The sequence below is a fragment of the Heptranchias perlo genome, chromosome 42, assembly GCF_035084215.1.
Source record: "Heptranchias perlo isolate sHepPer1 chromosome 42, sHepPer1.hap1, whole genome shotgun sequence".
Taxonomy (NCBI): Eukaryota; Metazoa; Chordata; class Chondrichthyes; order Hexanchiformes; family Hexanchidae; genus Heptranchias; species Heptranchias perlo.
In genome coordinates this window covers 12855190-12869612 of record NC_090366.1, presented here as the reverse complement: position 1 = coordinate 12869612, position 14423 = coordinate 12855190, and the positions used below count along the sequence as shown (strand labels likewise).

General features: G+C 49.2%; 1 protein-coding gene across 4 annotated transcripts in view; it reads left to right on the top strand.

Moving 5' to 3' along the window:
- Nucleotides 1-13853, top strand: part of smg9 (SMG9 nonsense mediated mRNA decay factor) — a 38539-nt gene extending 24686 nt beyond the window's left edge. For all 4 annotated transcript variants that reach the window (XM_067975326.1, XM_067975325.1, XM_067975328.1 and 1 more), the window contains exons 11-14: nt 2352-2459; nt 3790-3915; nt 7840-7984; nt 11725-13853. In XM_067975326.1, the coding sequence (XP_067831427.1) occupies nt 2352-2459; nt 3790-3915; nt 7840-7984; nt 11725-11803 (458 nt within the window). In that variant the 3' untranslated portion in view covers nt 11804-13853. The remainder of the gene's footprint in view (nt 1-2351; nt 2460-3789; nt 3916-7839; nt 7985-11724) is intronic.
- Nucleotides 13854-14423: the final 570 nt, after the last annotated feature.

Genomic DNA, 14423 nt, shown 5'->3' with positions numbered 1-14423 from the left:
TAGAGGGAGCTTTACTCTGTATCTAACCCATGCTGTACCTGCCCCGGGAGTGTTTGATGGGACAGTGTAGAGGGAGCTTTACTCTGTATCTAACCCCCTGTACCTGCCCTGGGAATGTTTGATGGGACAGTGTAGAGGGAGCTTTACTCTGTATCTAACCCGTGCTGTATCTGCCCTGGGAGTGTTTGACGGGACAATGCAGAGGGAACTTTATTCTGTATCTAACCCATGCTGTACCTGCCCCGGGAGTGTTTGATGGGACAGTGTAGAGGGAGCTTTACTCTGTATCTAACCCCCTGTACCTGCCCTGGGAGTGTTTGATGGGACAGTGTAGAGGGAGCTTTACTCTGTATCTAACCCGTGCTGTACCTGCCCCGGGAGTGTTTGATGGGACAGTGTAGAGGGAGCTTTACTCTGTATCTAACTCGTGCTGTACCTGCCCTGGGAGAGTTTGATGGGACAGTGTAGAGGGAGCTTTACTCTGTATCTAACCCCCTGTGCCTGCCCTGGGAGTGTTTGATGGGACAGTGTAGAGGGAACTTTACTCTGTATCTAACCCTGTACCTGCCCCGGGAGTGTTTTATGAGGTAGTATAGAGTGTAAAACAGTCTTAACCAATTTATAACCTGTCTGGAAGTGCTTGATTGTGCCTCTGAAATGGAGAAGTGTTGTTTCCCATCATTGATTTCCCTCAGCTCAAGAAACACAAAACTTCCTTATTTTCGAAAAAGTAAATACCGTAGCGGTTTATTGACGTCAAACTTGGGATTTAACGAAGTGCAGGAAGGAGAGATTGAGGGAGGTGAGGAGATTCAGAGTTTTGAGTTGGAGTTGAAATGTTGAGAAAACACCCAGTTGCTCCTCGAGTTGTACGCTGGGGTTGCGATGATGAAACAGCGGTTAGTCAGTGAACAACGGATTCAATATGATCAGGCTTTAGTGCAACCATCTGGTTTCCATCTATCTAAACCACACATGGAATTTCTGCTCTCCTGGCCGGCCTCCCACCTTCCGCTCATCTAAAATTCTGCAAACGTGCAGGTGCAGCAAGCAGTCAGGAAGGCAAATGGTATGTTGGCCTTCATTGCAAGAGGATTTGAGTACAGGAGCAAGGATGTCTTACTGCAGTTATACAGGGCCTTGGTGAGACCGCACCTGGAGTGCTGTGTGCAGTTTTGGTCTCCTTACCTAAGAAAGGATATACTTGAGGGAGTGCAGCGAAGGTTCACCAGACTGATCCCTGGGATGGCAGGACTGTCGTATGAGGAGAGATTGGGTCGACTCGGCCTGTATTCACTCGACTTTATAAGAATGAGAGAGGATCTCATTGAAATGTATAAAATTCTGACAGGGCGAGACAGACTGGATGCAGGGAGGGTGTGTCCCCTGGCTGGGGGGTCCAGAACGAGGGGTCACAGTCTCAGGATACGGGGCAGGACATTTAGGACTGAGATGAGGAGAAATTTCTTCACTCAGAGGGTGGTGAACCTGTGGAATTCTCTACCACAGAAGGCTGTGGAGGCCAAGTCACTGAATATATTTAAGAAGGAGCTGGATAGATTTCTAGACACAAAAGGCATCAAGGGGTATGGGGAGAGAGCGGGAATATGGTATTGAGATAGAGGAACAGCCATGATCATATTGAATGGCGGAGCAGGCTCGAAGGGCCGAATGGCCTACTCCTGCCCCTATTTTCTATGTTTCTGCTGCCCCCGTATCCTAACTCGCACCAAGTCCCGTTCACCCATCACCCCCTGTGCTCGCTGACCTACATTGGCTCCCGGTCCGGGAACGCCTCGATTTTAAAATTCTCATCCTTCTTTTCAAATCCCTCCATGGCCTCCTCTCCCCCCACCCCCCCACCCCCAATCTCTGTGACCTCCTCCAGCCCTACAACCCTCCGAGATCTCTGCGCTCCTCCAATTCTGGCCTCTTGCGCATCCCCCCGATTCCCATCGCTCCACCATTGGCGGCCGTGCCTTCCGCTGCCTGGGCCCCGAGCTCTGGAATTCCCTCCCTAAACCTCTCCGCCTCTCTCTCTCCTCCTTTAAGACGCTCCTTAAAACCGACCTCTTTGACCACACTGTTGGTCGCCTGTCCTAATATCTCCTTATGTGGCTCGGTGTCTGATAACATTCCTGTGAAGCCTTACTACATTAAAGGCGCTATATAAATGCAAGTTGTTGTTGTTGAACCGAAAAACGCTGGTAAAAATAAGATAATAAATGCAATGGTTAGAGATCACTGCACCGTTAGCTGGCCAACGGCAGTCGAAGAGGGGATAAAGCTTTGTTCTGCCCCCTTCCCCACTCTGCAGTGCTCTCCTGTATTAACTCTTCTCCCCTCTGCAGTTTTCCTGCAGAATAAAGCCAGGCGTGAGGACTTCTGCCCCCGGAACCTCGAGAAGATGCACACGGTCATCGATAAGCTCATGCTGCACTCGCACCTCAAGTATAAAGGTATTTCTTCACACGGTCATTACGTAGCGAGTAATGAGTCCTGGGTCTCCCGTGGTATTCCTCCCAATAAGTTGGACGATACTCTCTGCTGTGATGACAGAAGTATCATTCCGCTGCTAATGTGGAGCTACGTCCCTTTAAGGCCGCCGAGTCTATAGTTGTTAAGTGAACACGTGCTCAGTTTGATCAGAATTTAACTTGTTTGCTCGGGGAACTTTGCAGAATAGAAAAGAAACTCCATGCAAGTTTCAGGATGCAATAAAACAAAAACGTCCTGCATCTGTGACAAAATGTGACGTCCGGTGCAGTCCAGATGCACTGTTTTCACTGGGCTGGTGGATCCAGCCACCAAAGGTGGGAGGGTGTAATTATAGTGTGACACGTTTACATAGACAGTTCTCATTATAAATGTAGAATTTACAATGGGTGTAATTGCAGCGTGACGCGTTTACATAGACAGTTCTCATTATAAATGTAGAATTTACAATGGGTGTAATTGCAGCGTGACGCGTTTACATAGACAGTTCTCATTATAAATGTAGAATTTACAATGGGAGTAATTGCAGCGTGACGTGTTTGCAGCGTGATGAGTTTACATAGACAGTTCTCATTATAAATGTAGAATTTACAATGGGTGTAATTGCAGTGTGACGCGTTTACATAGACAATTCTCATTATAAATGTAGAATTTACAATGGGTGTAATTGCAGCGTGACGTGTTTGCAGCGTGACGCGTTTACATAGACAGTTCTCATTATAAATGTAGAATTTACAATGGGTGTAATTGCAGCGTGATGTGTTTGCAGCGTGACGCGTTTACATAGACAGTTCTCATTATAAATGTAGAATTTACAATGGGTGTAATTGCAGCGTGATGAGTTTACATAGACAGTTCCCATTATAAATGTAGAATTTACAGTGGGTATAATTGCAGCATGACGCGTTTACGTAGACAGTTCCCATTATAAATGTAGAATTTACAATGGGTGTAATTGCAGCGTGACGAGTTTACAGCGTGATGTGTTTACATAGGCAGCTCCCATTATAAATGTAGAATTTACAGTGGGTATAATTGCAGCATGACGCGTTTACATAGACAGTTCTCATTATAAATGTAGAATTTACAATGGGTGTAATTGCAGCGTGATGAGTTTACATAGACAGTTCCCATTATAAATGTAGAATTTACAGTGGGTATAATTGCAGCATGACGCGTTTACGTAGACAGTTCCCATTATAAATGTAGAATTTGCAGTGGGTGTAATTGCAACGTGACGTTGTAGTGCTTATTTCTCTTGTACATGCCTTTCTTTTTGTTCTGGTAAACTAGGTGCTCTCTCCATGTTGGACTGCAACATCTTTCCTGGATTGAGCAGTGACTTCCTGGAGTCGGAGGTCAACTTGTTTCTACTTCCTGCGATGGAGAGCGAGGCTGAGGAGAACCTAACAAGAGCCGGTAAAGTTCCCATTTCGGGGCCAGTCAAACCGAATCGGCCATGGCAGTGGGACTCATCGTTAGGGTTGCCAACTCTGGTTGGCCATATTCCAGGAGGTTTCAGCACACAACCTCCTGCCTCCAACTGCCCTGCCTCCATTCACCCGCCATTGGACGTCCAACCTTGCGACAAAATACACCATTGTAAAAAATTTCCCAGTGATTTTTTTCTCCCTGTTGTTGTTCGCAGCAGTGTCCGGGAGATTAATCTTCAGTTGCTGGAGACTACTCATAATTCAGGCCTGGGGACCACTTGCAGTCCAGTTACCCCCTCACTGTTGACCCCTAGGAGACCTGCCAATCTATGTATCTTTGGCTCCGAGTTCCTAGCCCACGAGTACAGACAGAAGTAAAAGGCCATCAAACACTCCCAGGGCAGGTACAGCACGGGTTAGATACAGAGTAAAGCTCCCTCTACACTGTCCCATCAAACACTCCCAGGGCAGGTACAGCACGGGTTAGATACAGAGTAAAGCTCCCTCTACACTGTCCCATCAAACACTCCCAGGGCAGGTACAGCACGGCTTAGATACAGAGTAAAGCTCCCTCTACACTGTCCCGTCAAACACTCCCAGGGCCGGCACAGCACGGGTTAGATACAGAGTAAAGCTCCCTCTACACTGTCCCATCAAACACTCCCAGGGCAGGTACAGCACGGGTTAGATACAGAGTAAAGCTCCCTCTACACTGTCCCATCAAACACTCCCAGGGCAGGTACAGCACGGCTTAGATACAGAGTAAAGCTCCCTCTACACTGTCCCGTCAAACACTCCCAGGGCAGGCACAGCACGGGTTAGATACAGAGTAAAGCTCCCTCTACACTGTCCCATCAAACACTCCCAGGGCAGGTGCAGCATGAGCTGACTACCCTACAATGTCCCATTAGTGTGTCTGAACTCCTAATTTAAGAAAAGCATCTCACAATGCACCTTTCTCCTCCACACACTGGGCTGTGTAAGGAGGGAGATTGCTCATTCAGTGCCGCATGAGAGGCAGCTCGGTGCTGTGGGCACGTGTCCTCTAGAAGCTGTCCCAAACCCATTACACATGCGACTCTTACAGCCAACAGTATCAGCTGTGGCTCAGTGGGTCTCTCTGTCTCTCTCTCTCTCTCTCCTCTGAGTCAGAAGGTCATGGATTTGAGCCCCCACTCCAGAAATTTGAGTCCCATATCCCAGGCCGACACTCCCCAGTTCCAGCACCAAGGGAGTTTTGCACTGTCGGAGCTGCCGTCTTTCGGATGAGACGTTAAACCGAGGCCCCGTCTCCCCTCTCGAGTGGATGTAAAAGATGCCATGGCCGCTATTTCAAAAGAGCAGGGGGGAGTTCTCCCCGGTGATCTGGGGCCAATATTTATCCCTCAACCAACATCACTAAAACAGATGATGTAAGTCATTATCACATTGCTGTTTGTGGGATCTTGCTGTGTATAAATCGGCTGCCGCATTACAACAGTGACCACACTTCAAAAAAGTATTTCATTGGCTGTGAAGCGCTTTGGGACATCCTGAGGATGTGAAAGGCGCTATATAAATGCACAGTCTTTCTTCCCATCCCGTCAGTTTGGGATCGACTTTGATCTAAATCCCAGAGACAAAAGACCAATGAGAAACCCCTGTCCCACCCAGTCCGCTTTTATATATCCGACGCACCCATTAAATATTAACATTTCAATAAATTACCCTGCAGACGGGTTTGATCAGTGAACCTGACGCTTTTTGTATCCTTTGTATGTTTTCGGAGGGGAGGAGGCGAGGCTGGCTGTGGGACCTCTGCTTAATTGTAGTCTGGCTGACTCTGCTCACGCTATGAGGTGCCAGTGAGTTTATTGGTGACTAGTTCCACACTAACATGTCCCATGTTGACAGTCTGCTCCTGGCTGCACTGCTGTTTTATGGCCGCTGTGTTATCCTTGGCTTTGCTGCTCCCTATTTTAGATTAGTCCAACGGGAGGAGAGCCTCTTTCTCACGCTCCTGTTTTTATGGTTCTGCGAACTGCTCTGGTATTTGCACAGCAACTTGTAATAAAAGCTCTCCCCCCGTCCCCACCCCGTTTCCCTCCGTCCCACCCGCCCCCGCGCGCCTTTGTTAAGTGCGTGATCGCATCACCCCATGTGAAAGGAAAGATTTCTATCGCGCCTTTCGCAACCTCAGGACGTCCCAAAGCGCTTTACAACCAAGAAAGTACTCTTGAAGTGTAGTCACTGTTGTAATGTAGGAAACGCGGCAGCCGACCTGCGCACAGCAAGATCCCACAAACAGCAATGTGATAATGACCCGATAACCTGTTTTATAGTGAAGTTGGTTGAGGGATCAATATTGGCCCCAGGACACCGGGGAGAACTCCCCCCTGCTCTTCTTCGAAATAGTGGCCGTGGGATCTTTTGCAACAACCTGAGAGGGGCAGACGGGGGGCTCGGTTTATTGTCTCATCCGAAAGATGTAGCTCCTTCTGCTCCTCTCTGTGTTCCATCATTGGTGCTGAACACTGTAATGTGCTTCCTGAGCCCCTGATCTTACTACATCTCCTCCCCACCTTCAAAAACAGCCTGTGATTGTCACAACTGTCACCATGTATTAAAGCTCCCTCTACACTGTCCTATCAAACACCCCCAGGGCAGGTACGGCACAGGTTAGATACAAAGTAAAGCTCCCTCTACACTGTCCCATCAAACACTCCCAGGGCAGGTACAGCACGGGTTAGATACAGAGTAATGCTCCCTCTACACTGTCCCATCAAACACTCCCAGGGCAGGTACAGCACGGGTTAGATACAGAGTAAAGCTCCCTCTACACTGTCCCGTCAAACACTCCCAGGGCAGGTACAGGGTTAGATACAGAGTAAAGCTGCCTCTACACTGTCCCATCAAACATCCCCAGGGCAGGTACAGCACGGGTTAGATACAGAGTAAAGCTCCCTCTACACTGTCCCATCAAACACTCCCAGGGCAGGTACAGCACGGGTTAGATACAGAGTAACGCTCCCTCTACACTGTCCCATCAAACACTCCCAGGGCAGGTACAGCACGGGTTAGATACAGAGTAAAGCTCCCTCTACACTGTCCCATCAAACACTCCCAGAGCAGGTACAGCACGGGTTAGATACAGAGTAAAGCTCCCTCTACACTGTCCCATCAAACACTCCCAGGGCAGGTACAGGGGGTTAGATACAGAGTAAAGCTCCCTCTACACTGTCCCATCAAACACTCCCAGGGCAGGTACAGGGTTAGATACAGAGTAAAGCTCCCTCTACACTGTCCCATCAAACACTCCCAGGGCAGGTACAGGGTTAGATACAGAGTAAAGCTCCCTCTACACTGTCCCATCAAACACTCCCAGGGCAGGTACAGGGGGTTAGATACAGAGTAAAGCTCCCTCTACACTGTCCCATCAAACACTCCCAGGGCAGGTACAGGGTTAGATACAGAGTAAAGCTCCCTCTACACTGTCCCATCAAACACTCCCAGGGCAGGTACAGGGGGTTAGATACAGAGTAAAGCTCCCTCTACACTGCCTGAACAATGTTCTTTGCCTCCAACCTAGAGGATCGCCCCCACCCCCCACAGTGTGGCATTGTTGCACTTCCCACAGAAGCCATCTTGTGGCCTTGGGGTCCGATTGTCAGTCAGTGCCACATGAGCTGTTTTTTTGCTATGTGCTGAAAGCCACTACAAACCTGGATTGAGAGCCCTTGAAACTCACTGTACAATGGACACTTAACGCCAACAGACAGGAGAGCGTCATCCCGTCAATGTGGGCTAGAATTAAATCCAGGCCCCAGAGGTGAAAGGTCAGCGTCGATCCCCCTTTCCGAATATTGTGGCGACGGTTCTGCAATTCTCTCTTTCTTTTTTTGCGAAAGTTCACGTTTACTTTATTCACCAGGGGCCGGAGGGATGCCATTGTTCTCACTGCTCCCGGGTTACAAGGGACACCCCAGCTTCCAGTCTCTGGTCAGCAAGCTGAGAAGCCAGATTCTGTCCATGTCTCGGCCCCAACTCTCTCACACCATCCTGACCGAGAAAAACTGGTAAGCGAAGCTCGACTCGCGACAACTAATCTGATTGATCGGTGCGATATGAAAGAGGAGAGATTGAGTAGAATCGACCTATATTCTCTGGAGTTTGGAAGAATGAGAGGTGATCTCATTGAAACGTATTAAATTCTGAGAGTGCTTGACAGGGTAGATGCTGAGAGGCTGTTTCCTCCTGGCTGGAGAGTCTAGAACTAGGGGGCATAGTCTCAGGATAAGGGGTCGGCCATTTAAGACTGAGATGAGGAGGAATTTCTTCACTCAGAGGGTTGTGAATCTATGGAATTCTCTACCCCAGAGGGCTGTGGATGCTCAGTCGTTGAATATATTCAAGACTGAGATCGATAGATTTTTGGACTCGAGGGGAATCAAGGGATATGGGGATCGGGCGGGAAAGTGGAGTTGAGGTCGAAGATCAGCCATGATCTGATTGAATGGCGGAGCAGGCTCGAGGGGCCGCATGGCCTACTCCTGCTCCTATTTCTTATGTTAGGGTAAACGTACAGAAGTTTATAAAACACTGGTTGGGCCTCAGCTGGAGTATTGTCTCCAATACTGGGCACCGCACTTTAGGAAGGATGTCAAGGCCTTGGAGAGGGTGCAGAGGAGATTTACCAGAATGGTGCCAGGGATGAGGGACTTCAGTTATGTGGAGAGACTGGAGAAGCTGGGATTGTTCTCCTTAGAGCAGAGAAGGTTACGGGGAGATTTAATCGAGGTGTTCAAAATCATGAAGGGTTTTGATAGAGTAAATAAGGAGAAACTTTCCTTTGACTAGTGGGATGGTAATCAGAGGTCATAATTTAGAATAATTGGCACAAGAACTAGAGGGGAATCGCCAGATTTTTTAACACAAGGAGTTGCTTTGATCTGGAACGGACTCCCTGACAGGGCGGTGGGAGCTTCCATCGGAACTTTCAAAATAGCAATCAGACACGTACTTGAAGAGGACTCATTTGCAGGGTTATGGGGAAAAAGCAGGGGTGTGGGACCAAATTGGACAGCTCTTTCAAAGAGCCAGCACAGTCATGACGGGCCGAACGGCCGCCTTCTGTGCCGTAAGATTCAGTGATTGTAAGATGTTTCCACTTGTGGGGGAGACCAGAACTAGGGGGCTATAAATATAAGATAGTCACTAATAAATCCAATCGGGAATTCAGGAGAAACTTCTTTACCCAGAGAGCGGTGAGAATGTGGAACTCGCTCCCACAAGGAGTAGTTGAGGTGAATAGTGTAGATGGATTTAAGGGGAAGCTGGATAAACACATGAGGGAGAAAGGAATAGAAGGATATGCTGATTGGGTGAGATGGAGTAGGGAGGGAGGAGGCTCGTGTGGAGCATAAACACCGGCATGGACCAGTTGGGCCGAATGGCCTGTTTCTGTGCTGTAGATTCTGTGTTCTACAAGGTTAGTTCATCAGCTTTGTTGTTGTCATGGCGACCCTTGAGTTCGGCCTCCCTTCCTGCTAGGCCGTACCGCGTCCTTGCTTCATTTGGAAGCGTGGACTCAAATCGCAAGATGCGGACTGGGCTAAAATGGCACTGGTGAATCTTTCTTTGTTCACCTTTCACAGGGCCAGTGAGAGAACTGGACTCTCTGCTGACTAGGGGTTGCCAACCCTCCAGGCTTGCCCTGGAGTCTCCAGGAATTAAAGATTAATCTCCAGGACACTGCTGCCAGCAAAACCCCGCGAGAAAAATTGTGTTTTTAAAATATTTTCTTTGAACACTTTTGTTTATTCGTTATAAAAATATCGGACGGGGTGGGCTGGGGGGAAAGGCTGTTTGACAGTCACGAATCATCCAATCGGGTAACCAAGAGCCTATTCGCTTTCTGATTGGCGGGGCAACGCGAAGATGGACATGTCGGGCGACCAATGGCGGGAGAGTGGGGGGGGCGGAGCGGCTGGGGGCACGAGGTCATGTGATGAAACCTCCAGGGATCCGTCCAACCAGAGTTGGCAACCCCCTCGCGGGAACGGAACGGCCGTGAGAGGGAGATGGGAGCGGAAGCGGGAATGAGATGGAAATGAGAGTGAGAGGAAAACTGGGAGAAGAAAGGGGGAGAACTGAGCGAGGGAATGGGAGTCGGAGGAAGATGGAGGGAATTGGAAGTGGGAACAAGATGGAGACGGAGAGAGGGAATGGGAGTCGGAGGAAGATGGAGGGAATTGGAAGTGGGAACAAGATGGAGACGGAGAGAGGGAATGGGAGTCGGAGGAAGATGGAGGGAATTGGAAGTGGGAACAAGATGGAGACGGAGAGAGGGAATGGGAGTCAGAGGAAGACAGACACAAGGAATTTGGAATCAGAGGGAGAAGGAAAACCAAAGGAGGAGTGGGAGAGGAAAACTGGGAGAGGGAATGGGAGCGAGAGGGAGATTGAGAAGCGAGTGAGAGACAGATTGTGACTCGGAGTGGGAAACGAGATGGACTGCAAGTGGATCAGACTGCTGACCTCCATTACTGAGGTTATGTATATATATATATATATATATATTTATGATCTGCCTTCTCTATTTATATTCTGTCTTGCCTGTCCTCACTCGTTCCAACACTGGGTTAGCAATTCCCAGCCGGCCGCAATCTTTCCCAGGGTTGGGAGGCTCCTGAACTGTTCTTAGAGCAGGTTCAAACCTCTCTCCTCCCCTCCCCGCCCACCGTCCCGATTGCAGTGGACCCCCCCGGGGGACGCACTGCGCAAATGATATCACCAGTGTGGCCTCGAGGGAAAGGAGACCCGAATTCGAGGGGGGTCTCCATGGCGACAAGAAAACTGAGGACTTTCGCCGTGAAACTGTTGTTCCCTTCTGTAGTAAAGGACGGCAAACGGAGACACGTACTGCCCCTCCCGAATCTTTTCCTTTTTGAGTAGTAAATTGTCAGCGGTAAGTTATTTTATGTCCTGGCGAAATCAAAAGGGAAAGCGCTGGGATTAGCCTGTCGTCAGAACTGTCCAGAGTTCCGATGAAGGAGCTGGAACTGATACATTAAGCTGTCTTTGCGTTTCTCAGACGCTAGCGTGCCTAAAGACCAAATCATAGCGTCTGCGGGGGGAGAAATCCCCTCACATTGGATGGTGCTGGTGAACTATGTGGAACAAATAGCCATTAATTTAATAGGGTACAATCGTATCAGTTGCTGGTACTGAACGCTGAGTGTATCCACTGGTGTAAGAACTATGGTCGCAGCCACAGAACAGTGCCATCCGAGCAACTTGTAGTTTAGCCATTAATGTCTGTCTCTTCCTTTCTCCCCCCCCGACTTTTTTCCTAAACGACTCTCTCTCGCCCCTGAGCCAGAAGGTCGTGGGTTCGAGCCCCCACTCCAGAGACTTGAGCCCCACAATCCAGGCCGACGCTCCCAGCGCCCGTACTGAGGGAGCGCTGCACTGTCGGAGGTGCCGTCTTTCGGACGAGACGTTAAACCAAAGCTCCCGTCTGCCCCTTCTCAGGCGGACGTGAAAGAGACCCCAATGTAGAAGAGTTCTCCCCTGTGTCCTGGGGCCAATATTTATCCCTCAACCAACATCACTTTTTAAAAAAAGAAACAGATGACCTGGTCGGTTATCTCGGTGCTGTTTGTGGGATCTTGCTGTGCGCAAATTGGCTGCTGCGTTTCCTACATCACAACAGTGACTGCGCTTCAAAAAAGTGCTTCATTGGCGGCAAAGTGGCTTTGGGAGGTGGTGAAAGGTGCCGTAAAAACACTAGTTCTTTCTCTCCTCTCTTCCCAAGGTTTCACTATGCTGCTCGGATCTGGGACAGTGTGAAGAAATCGTCCGCTCTCTCGGAATACAGCCGACTGTTGTCCTAACCCACCCTTTTGTTTTGACCGCGCGGCACCTGCCGCACAGATGGGACGGGAAAGGACGGAGGTGGCGATCTGAATCACCTCGACGGGGGCGCTTGAGAAGATCCCAGTTAAGCAACGCAAAATCCGTGGCCATTGCCAATTCACTAAGTGTTGTTCCAGTTTTCCCCTTGTTTTCTTGGCAGTCCGTTCCCCATCAGTTTGAAAGTTACTTGGACATGTACTGCAGCTTTGGTACAAAGTGAAGCTTTGAGGAATCTCCCTCTGGAGGTTGACCGTCTTGAGTTCAGTCCCCCCAGGACGGTCACGTTGACCGAAGAACTGCTCCATACTTGACCGTATTTATGTCGTGGGTTGCTCGGGGCCGGGGGTGGGGAGGGAAGCAGCCTTGTTTACTCGACTTGAGACCCATCCAATAGTTTTGGAAATCGCAACTTGGCGAGTTTGAAGGGAATTGTCCTGTGTTGACGCGAAGGCCTCCGAGAGGGGACTGTGGTTATGTTAACGCAGCTCACGCTTTGCAGCCCAGCCAAGCTCTCGATCCCGGGGCTGTCACTCGAAATGTTGAGGAATGAGCCGGTTTGCTAAAGGGTCCCTCTCGTGACGGGGCAGAGAGGGAGCAAATCCCTTACCCTCTCTCACCGCAAACGATACCCCGTTGACCAGTCATGGCCTTTGAACTGACGTTCAGTTGAGCGGGCATGGTCCATCGAGAAAACAAGGCCAAAGCACGAGGTGAACTAGTTCTTCTTAAACCGGGGGGGTGAGTTCGCGTCCTCAGTCGTTGTAAAAGTCCACTATAGGACATCGCTGATAAAACGACCCCATTTCCCCGTGGCTCAGATCTCTCCGCTCGCTGCTCGAGCAGCCCCGATCCTGCTCTGGATGCTCGGTAGTCACCGAGTTAATTGCAAACAGGGGGTTAGGGGGCTGAGCGAGCAAGAGAAAGGAGAGAAACAGTCAGTGTGGAACATGGGAGAAGACCATTCAGCCCCTCGAACCTGTACCGCCATTCAACTAGACCAAGGCTGACCTGTATCTCAACTCCATCTACACGCCTTGGCTCCTTAACCCTTAATCCCCTCACCCAACAAAAATCTATCAATCTCGGCTTTGAAATTTTCAATTGACCCCCAGCCTCAACAGCTTTTTGGGGGAGAGAGTTCCAGATTCCCACTCCCCTTTGTGTGAAGAAGTGCTTCCCGACATCGCCCCTGAACGGCCTGGCTCTAATTTTAAGGTTCTGCCCCCTTGTTCTGGACTCCCCCCACCAGAGGAAATAGTTTCTCTCCATCTACCCTATCAAATCCTTTCATCATCTTAAAATGGAGGGCGATGGGAAGAGGAGGAGGAGGAGGGGCGGGGGATTGGGGAAGAGAGCAGGAGAGACCCAGGGAGAGCAAAACTGGGCTCGAGATCCTCCGCAAATACCCTCCTCCGACCCAGGCTATTTCCCAGTACTTTGATTGCAAACCGCTGCTTGTTCCCATCATTGTGGCCGCCATTAGATTGGAATTGGCGTTCATCTTGGCCCCTTCTTGGAAAGCAAAACTCTTCGGCATCGTTTTATGTCCTTAAACTGCGGCAGGTGAGCGTTTTGATGATGTTTTATTTCCGTTGAGTTAAAGCTGTGGGCAGTTTTTGAACAAGTTAAAGTTTTTTGTGCGTCTGATGGGAGAAGGTGGCTCCAATTTCTGATCTCTGAGCATCATTAAAGCCGGTTTTTGTTGACGATTCAAAGACCAAAGCTTTTTCTTTCCTGTGCGTGTTCAAAAAAATCCGGAGAAAACCAACAGTGAAAATTGAAACCCCCTCGGGAATCTCGAGGAATATCGGAGAGAATCAGTATTTGGATTGTTGCTAAAGCTCAAGAAAACGAACAACGAAATTTAATTCTTTGTTTAAATGAAAGATGCGGCCAGGCTAGGTGATAATCCACGATTATTTACAGAGTTTATGGGCGCTCCTTTTTATGGAGCTTGCAATCAGAAACTCTGTGAACCTCCCAGGTAGCTGGGTTTTTTTCTGATTAAAAGGACAATAGAAAATTGCATTTATCGTGACTTCAATTGCAGACTGAATGGAACTTACCTGCCACGATTGCACTCCTCAAACTCTGGCCTCTTGTGCCTCCCCGATTTCCATCGCTCCACCGTTGGCGACTGTGCCTTCAGCTGCCTGGGCCCTAAGCTCTGGAATTCCCTCCCTAAACCTCTCCGCCTCTCTCTCCTCCTTTAAGACGCTCCTTAAAACCTACCTTTGACCAAGCTTTTGGTCACCTGCCCTAATATCTCCTTATGGGGCTCGGTGTCAAATTTTGTTTGATAATCGCTCCTGTGAAGCACCTTGGGACGTTTTACTACGTTAAAGGCGCGATATAAATGCAGGTTGTTGTCACTGTGATAGTGAGGTAATAAAAATTGCTGGACGTCTCACACCAAGAAACGTTTGCTGATCTTGCTTTTGTCAACATAAGACCATAAGAGATAGGAGCAGGCCATTCGGCCCCTCGAGCCTGCTCCGCCATTTAATGAGATCATGGCTGATCTGATTTTTACCTCAACTCCACTTTCCCGCCCTTTCCCCATATCCTTTGACTCCCTCGCTGATCAAAAATTTGTCT